Source organism: Zophobas morio, unplaced genomic scaffold (genome assembly GCF_036711695.1).
Source record: "Zophobas morio isolate AGI-343-1 ecotype UQ-CSIRO unplaced genomic scaffold, CSIRO_AGI_Zmor_V1 ptg000030l, whole genome shotgun sequence".
Lineage (NCBI taxonomy): Eukaryota > Metazoa > Arthropoda > Insecta > Coleoptera > Tenebrionidae > Zophobas > Zophobas morio.
In genome coordinates, this window is record NW_026972135.1 from 19869418 (window position 1) to 19882136 (window position 12719).

The 12719-nt window shown below is 35.1% G+C and overlaps 1 protein-coding gene across 4 annotated transcripts in view; it reads right to left on the reverse strand.

The window, feature by feature from the left end:
* LOC135138978 (tau-tubulin kinase homolog Asator) overlaps nucleotides 1-12719 on the reverse strand; it is a 59534-nt gene that overhangs the window by 15704 nt on the left and 31111 nt on the right. For all 4 annotated transcript variants that reach the window (XM_064069037.1, XM_064069038.1, XM_064069036.1 and 1 more), the window contains 5 exons: nucleotides 2427-2622; nucleotides 2196-2367; nucleotides 1363-1580; nucleotides 956-1307; nucleotides 284-856 (listed from right to left, as the gene is read on the reverse strand). In XM_064069037.1, the coding sequence (XP_063925107.1) occupies nucleotides 284-856; nucleotides 956-1307; nucleotides 1363-1580; nucleotides 2196-2367; nucleotides 2427-2622 (1511 nt within the window). The remainder of the gene's footprint in view (nucleotides 1-283; nucleotides 857-955; nucleotides 1308-1362; nucleotides 1581-2195; nucleotides 2368-2426; nucleotides 2623-12719) is intronic.

The following is a 12719-nucleotide window of genomic DNA, read 5'->3' on the forward strand; positions in this document are numbered from 1 at the left end:
TTTTTTTTTAACTGGCAAAAAATACGTGGGTGTTCCGGAACTTTGACAGTAAAATGAATATTTTATGCGAAATCATCGAATATTTATAGGTTAAAACTTCTTTTCCTCATTTTATAAGGTAAGCGACCTAGTTTTCGTAAAAATTGTATTCTAATAAGAGTTCTATACCATCGTTCCCTTTCAACTTTTTGTGTTTTAAAATTTAAGTGTTGGTAACAGCATGTGGGAAGGATATAGTCACTACACGCCGGTGAATTCAGTTTTAATTCACGTTGTCACTTACCCATCAGCTCCGGATAGTCCTCTATTCCTGCAATATTGATATACTTTTTATGACTGGTCCTCGAATCCTCACTAATCCTACTTAACGCCGGTGGCGCCCCCTGAGCTGCACCTTCATTAGGAACTAACGCTGCCCTGTGTTCGGGACTTTCCGGTTTCCACTCGTTATCCGTCGTCTCCTCGCTGTCGTCGAATTGCGATTTCCATTGACTAGCCAAAGTGAGGGCCCCGCCCCTCGTCACCTGCTGACTGACGTTCTCGTCATCGATGACAGCGAATTGCGTCAGACTCTGGTCTCTCAGACCGGCGCGCGAACTGCGTGCCGCTGATGGCTGCCGCCTCCGCGGTCTTTCCTGTTCTGGAGTGGCCGGAGATTCAACGAGGCTACCGCTGCCTTGGATTTGCGCCGGTGTGACGACACGTAGGCGTCCTAACGTGGCGACGCCCGACTGGCTCTTTCGAAGCGGAGCCGGCTTCTGATTGGCGTCGGAGGTAGATTTGGCCGAAGCGATGGCTTCGTTGTCGAGACGTTCGGGGGGCTGTTCGAGGTGGGACGTGGCACGACGGCGTGGCGCTGAAAGAACGTAAGATCAAGTGATAAAAGCTAAAATAAATAAATTTCATCGATATTAAAGAGAACTGAACACCAAATCTGGGAATATTGCATACGAACCTTGCTGGACTTGCTCGACGGGCGTTGCGTTGCAGTTCTTATCGACTACGGGGCGGACGACAGCGTTGGTTTGGACGTCCGTTCCGAGAGGTACTGTGTTTTCGGTCTCGATACGTCTACGTCGTGCCTCGATTTGCGCTTCTTTATTATCCGTGGGTTCGATATTCTCCTGGTTGTTGTCGGTCGTAGTGAGTTTGGTATGTCTTGGAAGCGTCGTGGGAGCGGTGGGTTGCGCCTCAGTCGTCTGCGTGACGGTCACGTTATCACCGGCGGGAGTCTTCTCCCAGTCGTACGGGTCGGTCGGTTTTACACCTCGGCGTTTCATGCAGCGCTCGAACAGGTTTATTAACATCTAGAGACAAATTAGTATTAAGTATGTATTAGGAAGAAAAATAATGAGCACTGACTTGATAATCCGGCTTGTCGGCGTACTCTAGACTCTGAATATGATCAAGGAACTGCTTCAAATCGGACGGTAGATGTTTGAGCAGTAACCTGTGATCATATTTCTCTTTCATTAAACCGACTTGCTCCTTATCTTTGACCTTGCGCCACGGTAACTGGCCATTCACAAATTCGACTAGCATATAGAAGAGGCTCCAAAGGTCGTCGTGTCGTCCCATTTCTTTAAGCAGATTTAATTATAAAAACAAAACGTGGGATGGTGCTGTGAACAGATTGTGTCTATACGGATAGGCATCCGTATATGACGCATTCTTTTTAATATAAAAAATAAAGTAAAATCGGTCAGATGATTGTCGCCACAACGCTTTTGCTGACCTTATTAAATTTTGAAGACAATTTATGAGTGTTTTAGAAAGGCTTAAAAATTTTTGATGCGTGGAGGTGTTCAAAATAAAATAAACCAAGTCCATACTAATACAGTTTTGACCAATTTGTCACGTATTGCATCCGAACCCAATCGAACTCCTCAAGTCAGGGGCGGATGAGACCATTTGGAAATCAGGAACTTTCCCGAGGGACGGGTAGTTAGCATTTTAAAAATATTTTTCTCGTTCGCGATATTCCGAACATCTATAGATTAAAAACAAAAAAAACTTGGTTCATTTTTACTTTAAACACCATTTATATTATGCCAAAATTGCACAATACATATTTCTAGATATTTATTTACCGCTAATTGTTATTATTATTAGTATAATCCTTTTGGTGCTGGGCGCAGGATAGCAATGCCATCCTGGTCACAGCACCAACTTTCCCATCTCGCAATGTCCCTTACCTCTATTCTTGTGTGCGTTGATGCTAGCATACCGAACCGTCCCCCTAAACCCCGCTGCTGCTCTCGGTGCCCTCACCTCCCCCGTCGCCGTCGTGTACTGCCTCGCAAGTCCAAAATCTAACATGTACACCTTCCTACAGTTATATTGCAGTCTGCCCATGGAAAAATTGCTCTGAAAGCGTCGACATCGCGTCAGTACGACAACGTTTGTTATTCGTTTACAACACTTACGGGCTTAATATCACGATGCAAGAAGCCGACGGAGTGTATGCTTTCGATAGCTTTAAGTATCTGTAAACCTAGACGTAAAGTTGTGGAGAGGCTGAAGGCGGCACGAGGTTGTGCCCTTCGCAGTTCTGCCAAGTTGCGTCCTTGAAGCTGCATTACCACATAATTGAACCTATCATTCCTACCACAGCCAATGAATCTGAAGAAGAGAATTGAGTGGGTTAAAGGATATACTGGTACATACGACGCTCGGCATACAGTTGCATGTCAAACGGGTCTATCCGCCACAATTACACCGCGATTTATCAATACCGTCCTTACGGCGGCTTTGAAATAGTGATTTTATGAAACCGCGAGCAAGTAAAATACTACGTATATTTTTAGAAGCAACACCGATATCGATCAAATTCAGTTTTATGAGAGAAAAATACGTGAAGTTGCGGATTGGCAACTTCAAACATAAATATCGACAACTGCCATTAAGAGATGCTTCTTTGCATGTAATTAATGGCAATATACTTCTCTGATATTAATAATAATAATGATATATTTGCCCAACAGAATAATATCCAATTATAGGACAAAATAAATAAATTAAATGACATGTAAGCATAACGATAAGTAAACTAAACTTAAAATTAACTTAGAAAATAAAAAAAAATAATACAAATATATAACTTAGACGTAATTCAGATTTCACATTTCAATTGCTCGCCGCACAAGACTTCGGCGAACTACAAATCTGTATGAATAAACTAATAATAAATAATAAAAAGAAAAAATAATAATAATTAAATAATTAAATAAATTAAATAAATTAAATAAATTCAGCCGTGTTTACTACTTCACATTTTATACCAGACCTTATTCTTATTTAAATATTGATTTTGCACAATTTATTAATTCAGTGTAGTTACACTGGACAATGTCACATGATTCGTCTAACTCATTCGCTAATTTCATCATTTTGTACGCAGGGGAGTTTATTAAAACATTGGTTTTGGCTCTTGGACATAAGAACATATTATGATATCTTGACTGAATTCTTGGAACAAAAAATATAATGTGAGATAACAGTTCAGCACAGTCAACATTCCCATGTAAAATTTTAAATAAGAATTTAACAGCAGATATTTTCCGACGATTTTCCAATGTTGACATATTATTGTGAATTAATAGCTTTGCTTGATCAAATCCTCTGCTGGGGAATCTACCAAATTTTACATTATACATATATTTAAGACACCGCCGTTGAACCTTTTCTAAACTGATACTTTGATTTGCGTAGTATTGCACTAGAATCGCCCTCTTAATTGTAAAGGGCATTGTTTTTTTTAATGTCTACGAGTAGTTTGAAAACCGTATTAATTAAAGTTGATATGCGTGTCAGAACAAGTAACAATATTTTACAAAACCGCTCTAACGAGAAAATTAGTTTTCTTTTGCGTCTGTATACACCGGCAAAATTTGACCAACGATTTACCATGCATAGGATAACCTTAAAACGTTTGCAAGATTCACAGCATTCGGTTTTGCGGTTTCAAAATAAATCGTGATGTTGTCATAGAATTTTGACTTTTTCACTTTTTTTTCCAAAAATCTGGATTTGTAGGGTAAAAAATCAGAACACCACAAGTGTAAGAGTACCTTATTTTATAAAATTTAAATCACATTTACTATGCAACATTTGGAGATGACGTCATCACATTGTTGGAGGGAATGATTAGACAAATTTTGGTTAGCATTCTGTTAGATAGTATTATTACTAGTAGTATTTTAGGAAAATCGTGTAGGACACGATATTCATATAAAATACATATGTATAAGGTTTATCTCGTACTTCCGAAGATTATCCATCTAATAAACATCGACACAGATAGACAGACGGAAACGGGAAACATATACTGTTCGTACTCCAAGGGTTATGAAACGTGGAGAGAACCTGAAAATAGCCACTCACTGGATGGGCCGTATTTCCTTAGCTTACCCTCGAGAAGTAAAAGAAGTGTGACAAACGAAAGAAAATAAATAAATTATTCAATTTGTTTACATCCATTTTTCAACTATCTATGTATACATACGAATGTAAACCTAGAATGAGCGTAGTGTATTTTGAACGAGTTTTTGGCGAATTCCAACCGCCAATCCTAAGCAAAGATTCCGATTGTGGATTTGTCGGGTTTTTAACGAGTGTTGAATCTGTTGCTTTTCGGCGGCGGCCTAATGTCAATAAATTTGATTTTCTTTTAACAGCTGATGCAATGATGCTTGTAATCTGAATGTGCTAATAGTCGAATTCTTTCGATGTAAAAACAGTCGAAGTTAAGCATGTACTAATATCTAAATTTTTCCCGTTGGTTATTTGTTATTTGTTTTAGATATGTATATTTCATATTGTCGCGCACTCTTGCAATTTGCGCCCCCGCCGCGCACGGCCTGTAGGGATGTTATTTACACCATTGATTTTTACTTTATAACGAAACGAAAACCGTAAAATCAAATTTTATATTTTTGCAAAGAAGCAAGATTTGTCGGATTGACTATAATTCAAACACGAGGGAAGTTTTGTTGAAATATCTTCGACCACTCTTTTTACTTTGTATATAATTATTTGCCATTTTTACTTCCCAAGTGTCAGCTAAGGAAGTATTGTCATGGGGCCCATCGAAGGAATGGCTACTTTCATGTTTTCTCGATGTGTCATGACCCCTACAGTATGAAAAAATAGGTCTCCCCTTCCGTCTGTGTTTGTCCGTCGTCTGTGTCGATTTTCGTTAGACAGATAATCTCCGAAACTACTGGATCGATTGTTGACAATTTTTTACTCTCATTGCTTGCCCGATAGACCCGATTACAATACTTTCTTAGCTTACATTTTGAATTCGTGGAATTATTTTTAGGATTATAAATTATTACGACTTCTTGACGTAATGACCTTCGACCATTTTTGTATATACAATACAGAGTAAAAAAATCTGTAAAGTTATTTACATACAATTTGGTTCGCCTCTACAATGAATGCCACATGCACGTAGATATCTAATTAATAATAATTTTATAAGAAGATATCATACACTTTTTGCAGGAACAAACATTTATTTTTGATATGCATTGACCAAAAATTTTGTTGTTCATACGGTATATTCTAACACTATGCAGCGTGTTATTGCAAGGTACGTACAAAATAAAATCGGCAATTGGTTTCGAATGGGTGCTAAACTAAAAAAAAAGTTCAGGTAAAAGTGTTCTCGTTGTAGAGATAAAAATTATTAAAATTTATGTGCCCAATTCGTTGTACGCCTCTGATAAAAAGGTCATCGTTCGTTTCTATAGCAACAAAAGGGTTTCTTATTTTTTTAATATGGTTACAGTTGCTAGGATTTACTAAAAAAAAAATTTTACCTATTTATCCTTCAGTAGCATCTTAAAAGGTTGGATAGGGGTTAATTTTCCCCTTATAATTTTGATAACACAAAATAAGTTTTTCAAGCTTCTTAGATTTCGCAAAGAACTGTCAATTGTGTTGTACGTACCTTTCAAAAACACCCTGTATATGTATAAAGTTATGTACAGTGTTCAACCTGTTTTTTATCTAGCAGTACTAATACTAAATTAAATAAACCAAAATTAATAATTTATCTTGACTTCGAATCCTTTTTAGCGTTGAGAAAATCACTTACTGCCAACCTTCACCACGTAAAATGAATACTAACAATATTTATTCGCAAAATGGAATTTTACTTAGAATTGAGAAAAAATATGTGAAGCTCATAAGATGTGGGAAACCAAAAAAAATTGCAAAAATCAATACTTTTCCTACCCACATTGGCTCAAATTCGCTCCCACATATCGAAACAAAGGAAAATAAGAGCTAACACTCCCACATCCTGAAACCAATTTTCATCGCTTTGTGAAACAAAAGAATAATACCGAAAAAATGAAAAAGCCAACATAAGCAAACTTTCTCTAACAAATTCAAATCCCACATTAAAGTGGTACATTCCACGCAAAACGAACTCGTATGTCGACAGTCAGGTAACACCAACCATCCCAACTCCATCAGTGCAAGTAGATCCTTAACCGCTCTCTACGTACTTACTTCAAATTTTCTATTATGCGAAATATGTTCGCAGCAACATCAACAATTTTGTGTGGGTTGCATAATTAAAGCTTCGCTGAGGGAGAAAAGTTTGTACGGTATAAAAGCCGTGTAGGTGTGCTCATGATGAAAAATTAATTGATAAATAAACCGGTACGTTTGGTTTATTATGAAGCTAAATTTAAATAAATTTGATGGACTATATAAAATTATGCTTCGTTAAGGTCGCGTTTAACTTTGAAGCTTCGACCGCATCGAAACTGAGGTTATTGGACTGTTTGCATGTCTGAATTTTGCGTTCGTCTTCGGTTTTTGCAAATTTGCATTATTCATTACTTGCATTACTTACTAAGAAAAACTTCATCTAAGGTATTAGACAGAACTTTCCTCTCCTCTGAACTACAGTTCGAAAAATTATAGATTTTTCTTTTTACGAATTTTATTATTACTTTTTTATGATAAATTCCTATAAATTCAAGTGAGTTTTCTCATAACTAAATTTTGAAATGACGTCATAAATATTTTATAATAACACTGTATTTTAAAATTTTTGATTAAATTTTAATAACAAAATAAATTGCTTCATCCATGAATGCATTGACATATTGATATATGTATTTTGCATATTTTAGATATGATTTATCCGGCAAAATTTTTAGATGATCCTACAAGATTTTTGCGGGGAAGAAACAAATAGGTACATTTTAATTACCGATTTACGATAATCTTAAAAACCTTTTCCAAGCATTAGGTTTTCAGTTTCTAAGTAAAATGCAACACGTTGTCATATGTATAGTTTTGATTTCTTTTTTGAAAATATGGATGCCGTGGGTAAAAATCAAGGCGGACTCATAAACCACAAGTACACGAGTGTGTTATTTTTTAAAATTTAAATAGCATTTACAAGTACATAGTTATTTTTTAACAAGTTATGATAGCTAATTATATATAATGTAAGTTATTACTACGCAAGGGTATAGTTTACAAGACGACTCGAAGATGAGTGACGAGTTATAAACGACATTAAATTTTGGAAATATTTAAATAATGAATAAATAGATAATTGTCTTTGATTTCTTTAGACATTCCTGCGGTAATTTGTTATAAGATTGACATTTCAAAGGGACTCTCTTTCACCTTTGTTAATTTAAAAAAAAGGTAGATAGATATCATCGCATGTCCATGTGGTATATTTATGTACCTCTCCGCACTTTTTATAATTGTTAATATTTCCCGTAACACACACTGTAACATATTCATACTGTAGATAGTGAGTCTGCCTAGCTGTCTGACTGATTTGTTGTTTAACTGATGTGTTTTAAAATTTCACTAATATGCTAACATCTTGCTTTATTCTAGTAGATGTAAAAATCTTTTTATCATAATTTATTACTAAATTGTTTATTACTATATCGTTAGTATGTCATCTGCAAATAAAGTCGTTGATCCATATGATGAATAAAACGGTCCTAACACTTTTCCTTGTGGTACGCCTGTTTCTACTTTCAGTTTACCAGAGTCTTATTGTTGTTTTTATCTGATACAGTTACTTTCTTATACCGATCGCTGAGATAGGACCCAATCCAGTCAAGAGGGGTTCGTATGTCATAGGCGTAAAGCTTTCCAGCAGCAATTTGTGTGTTATGGTTTCAAATGCTTTTTTAAGCCATAAAAGACACCTAGGGATTAATGATTATTAAAAATATCAAGTATACTCATACAAGAAAAGAATCGCATCTTGGGTTGAACGGTTCTTGGCAAATCCATATTACCTTTCAGTCAGGATTTTTTCTTTATGTGAAGAATGCAATCGCTTTTTTAAAGATTCTTTGTTTTGATTTAAATTAAACAGCTACGTTTTCACAATTTGTGAAATTGATAGGTGCTGTAGAATCAAAGCATTAAAATCAGCAGAAGTCTGGAAGCTCTACGAACATTAAGATATGATTGTATTTATGCCAAGTTTTTGTGGCGGTGTTTATTTGTTCAGTTTTTGATCTTTCAATATAACTTTCTGAGACGAAGGTCCATTTCCAATCTTCGTAAAACTTTGAATCCACGGTATTGTTCCTCTATCTGTAAATATTGTCACCGATGATCTTTCTAGATAGTAGCCCTTTCTGAGTGAGGTAATTTAAAGTCAACTGAATTTTATTTCTCAGATGACCTGAATTTGTTAATTCCAATAATTAGAAGAACTATATATTTTTTTTGAAAAACGACCAAGGTGGACCTGGTGGTCCAAGATTCATTTTTTAATAATACCATAAAACGACTCAGTTATGGGAAACTTGACAACCCAATTCAGTTTTTTTGTAAACATCAACAACAAAAGCATGAAGATGTTCTACTTTCAGTACATACACGTCGGCGGCCCATTTTTATGACTTCATTATTTTTAATTTTCTTACCTTGGTTACAAGCATGGAGGTAGAATGAGAGGAGGGAAGATAGTTTGAAAAAGTGCCTGGTACCGCATTTTCGACTAGGGTCATAAATGGCCTTTCCAGCTCCTCCCAGAAACTGATTGTTTCAGTGGCGTGCTGGAAAGCGTTTGCCGGGTACTGGCCATAAAACACAAAAATAATTTAACAAGATAGACTATAAAAACAGTAGTAGTGTAATTTACTTGCGTTTTCATGTTGCTAGAAACATTTTTATTTTTATACTATAAGTAAGCGAATAGTAAGTCATTTTTACTGCCTATGGAGGCATTTTAAAGCAAACGGCCTCTGATCCTCTGTTGTTGACTGGCCATTCCCGATGTGGTACGGAAAGGATCATAAATGGCTCTTGCGTGGAGCTCTTTTCCCGGCATTTCTTTAACATTAGTTCAATGGGGCATGTTCCCTCCTGTCATTTTTCCTTCATGGTTACACGAGTATATATTATCAAGCGTTTTGTGAGTGAATTCACAGATTTAGCGTTTTTAGCTTTATAATCATCAGACTGTCGTTTGGAAAAGTGACGCAGATTTGGTAACTCAAAATGTTGACATTGTAATGAACTAATGAATATTCAAAGCAAATTGTAAAGACACCTTTTTGTTTGGAAAAAAAATGGGATCGACATATTCGTACTGTAAAAGCCTTAGAACGTGAGAAAAAATGAATCAGACATTTTGCCATACTGTCAAATTGGAAATGTAAAAACATAATAACCTTAGCTAATTGTTAATAATGTTACAATAATAATAATGTAATATTTATCAATGCACTACTGTAAATCGATAACTAGATATTGTCAATAGTTACCATAGCACAATTAGTGTTACTACAGTTAACTGCAACTGTGATATTACCTATATATTTTAAACAGAGTTTTCAAGCAGGTATTAATTAAGTGCTCAGCTAAAATCTGTTAAGACTATCGTTTTACTAGGCATTTCAAATAATTGTGCACTCACTTTATAATTATAATCCATGGTTCGCATTTGAATATTTAGCATCTTCAATTCTGTATTTGCAGAAAACTCGATAACATCTGATATCTAAATTTAAAATATTCAAACGTCAATTCATCAAAGTAAATGAGGTGTATTTAATTAAGTGGGGTAAAATTAAAAACTCTCAATTATGGGCAAGTGCCGTATTTGATTTGACAGTTGAATTCAACCTTGACCAAAAAAATCAATACTAAATATTTCTTCGCGAATTATATTTTTTATATCGGGAACATTACAAGCTCAGCAAAACGACAGTCCCATTTAGAAATAAATTGAGAGTATTAGTATTTATAGATTTATCAGAAGCTCGGATTCGCCCGACGATAAACAAAATGTTAAATATGTGATATTTGCATAATCGTGTCGTAGGAGTACTAATAACACACGGTAAACATAAAACATGATTTACATTCGCCGCATACAATTATTACGGGATATATTCGCAATGATAACTTATTCTGACATTAATAAATGAGCAAACAATACAGCAACGAGCACGTGGTGATGATAAATAAAACGGAACAAAAAGTGAAGTCGCTTCACGGCGACGTGGCTTTATTAATTTGTTATGTAAAGTTTAAAATAATGGCGAGTGCGCTAAAAGCGTACACAGCAAAAAGGCGAACGCCAGCCATCCACTTATGTTTGAAGTAGTAAATAAAAGAAATGACACTCCCTTTCAGCATTATGTTTTACCTACATTTATTTTTAATCGATACCGATTTGACGTTTTTATAGGGTGAGTCGTAGCGGATATGTGCATGTTTTTGATCTTTTCATAATTTTGTGTATTTGTGAGTGTATCTGCAACAAATGAAACATTTTTTACTGCCACTTTTATACTCGCTAGATAACCGCATTGAGTTTTGTAAATATAATTGACAACTGCCTCTTCGAAATGTTAATTATAGTTAATTGATGGAATAAGTGTCAATTATAGGTAAGTGACATAAATGAGCTTAAAATCATTTTAAACGGCCACCTTAACATTTTCACATTATATATACTTGCGAGCATCGAAATCGGGCCACAAATCGAGCCACTATTCACGTCTGACTTTGAATTAAATTTTCCACCGAACTATATTACACTCAAAGAAACTAAAAAAGCCATTAGAAAGACCAGATGTTTGTCTTTAAAACAGAGTTACGAAAAACTTCATGAAATTGTTTTGCAATATTCTTTTTTGGGCAAAAAAAGAAAATTGTGCAATAACGAAATTTTTTATGTTAACAAAATCAACAATTTAAAGTAGAAAATTATGTTAATATTCAGTGTTGCCACCCCTAGCTCTAATAACCGCTCACATTCGTATATTCATGGACTCAATTAAGGTGAGGATATTAGCCCATTCTTCTTCAACGGGTATTCTCAGCTCTTGGAGTAACCCAGGAGCTGGGATCCTATCTCTAATTCTTCGTTTAAGTTCATCCCACAGATGTTCTATAGGATTCATATCCGGGCTACGTGCTGGCCAGTCCAAACACGCTATACCAACTTCGCGAAGGTGGCCCGATTTTAATGTTCGCAAGTTTACTTACAGATTTAAACATCTTTGCAACTGTGGATGTTGTCACAATACACGAATCAGAACATGTTTTCTACATTATTTTAATAAAATTCAATCAAATCAAAACTTCCAAATTGACGGTAATGTGACAAGACGAAAATTCCATCAAGCACAAATCTTCAAAATTCATGGCTGTCATTGATCGTGTTTTTATTGCTCTTTCGGTAGATAAGACTTCATATTAAGTACTTATGCAAACATTAACTTCATTAACTCAATAATACATACATACACACTGTAATAAAAAAATACGAATTATACTGGTATTTCCTATCTAACAGTTATGCTAACATTTCTCTTTTTTAAAATAAAACAAAAACATTACGTCTAAAGTTATTTGGACAGAACTTCCCTCAGCTCTGAAGAACAAACAAATCCAGTTTTGTTGAAATAGTTGGAAAATCATCCGATTATCTACATAAAAAAAACTTCAACGGAAAAAACAGTAATGTCGAAAATGTTTTTGTCGTGAGAAATACAGCGTGGTCAATAAATAAAATACTGTCTGAGCCGGCTGTGGAATTAACTAATTCTGGGAAATATTTATTCCGATCCTATTGCCTAACCCGCTTCAAATGTTGGTGCTATGTCATTTTTATTAAACGTTCAAGAAAGTTAGGTTATGATACAGTCAAATTTTAACTATAATCATATCAATTTAAATTACAAATAGTTTTAAAGAACTCAATATAGATCCGCGCTAGACACTTTCACCTTACCACTATCGATTACAAAACACCACTTTAACTGTCAACTACTGACTGGAAAAGTCAATCGACCTTTTCGGTAGACAACCCAAAACTTTAATAAATAATTCCATAATCGACATTATGTCTGTCATTTGCGTCATTTTGTTATGACATTTCAATGTGCACAAAATTTTGACAAATCAAATGTAGGCAGTTTTCGCTGATTTTACAGTGTCTGAAAGCACTATATTTCTCCCTTTTTAAAAAATCTTTAAACTTTAAATCTTTATTCTAACTGTACCAAAAAAAAAAGATGCTGGCATACAACTGCAGTGAGAATTGGAAATGTTTACTGTTTGGCAAATGCTACACAGTAAAGTAAATTTCAAGACCTTTAAAAAATTGCATTTTTGTTTTGCAAGTTTTAGCAATTGCAGATTTTTCATGAATGAGAGAAGGTTTAGCTCACTAAAGTTTATAAACAATCAAATAC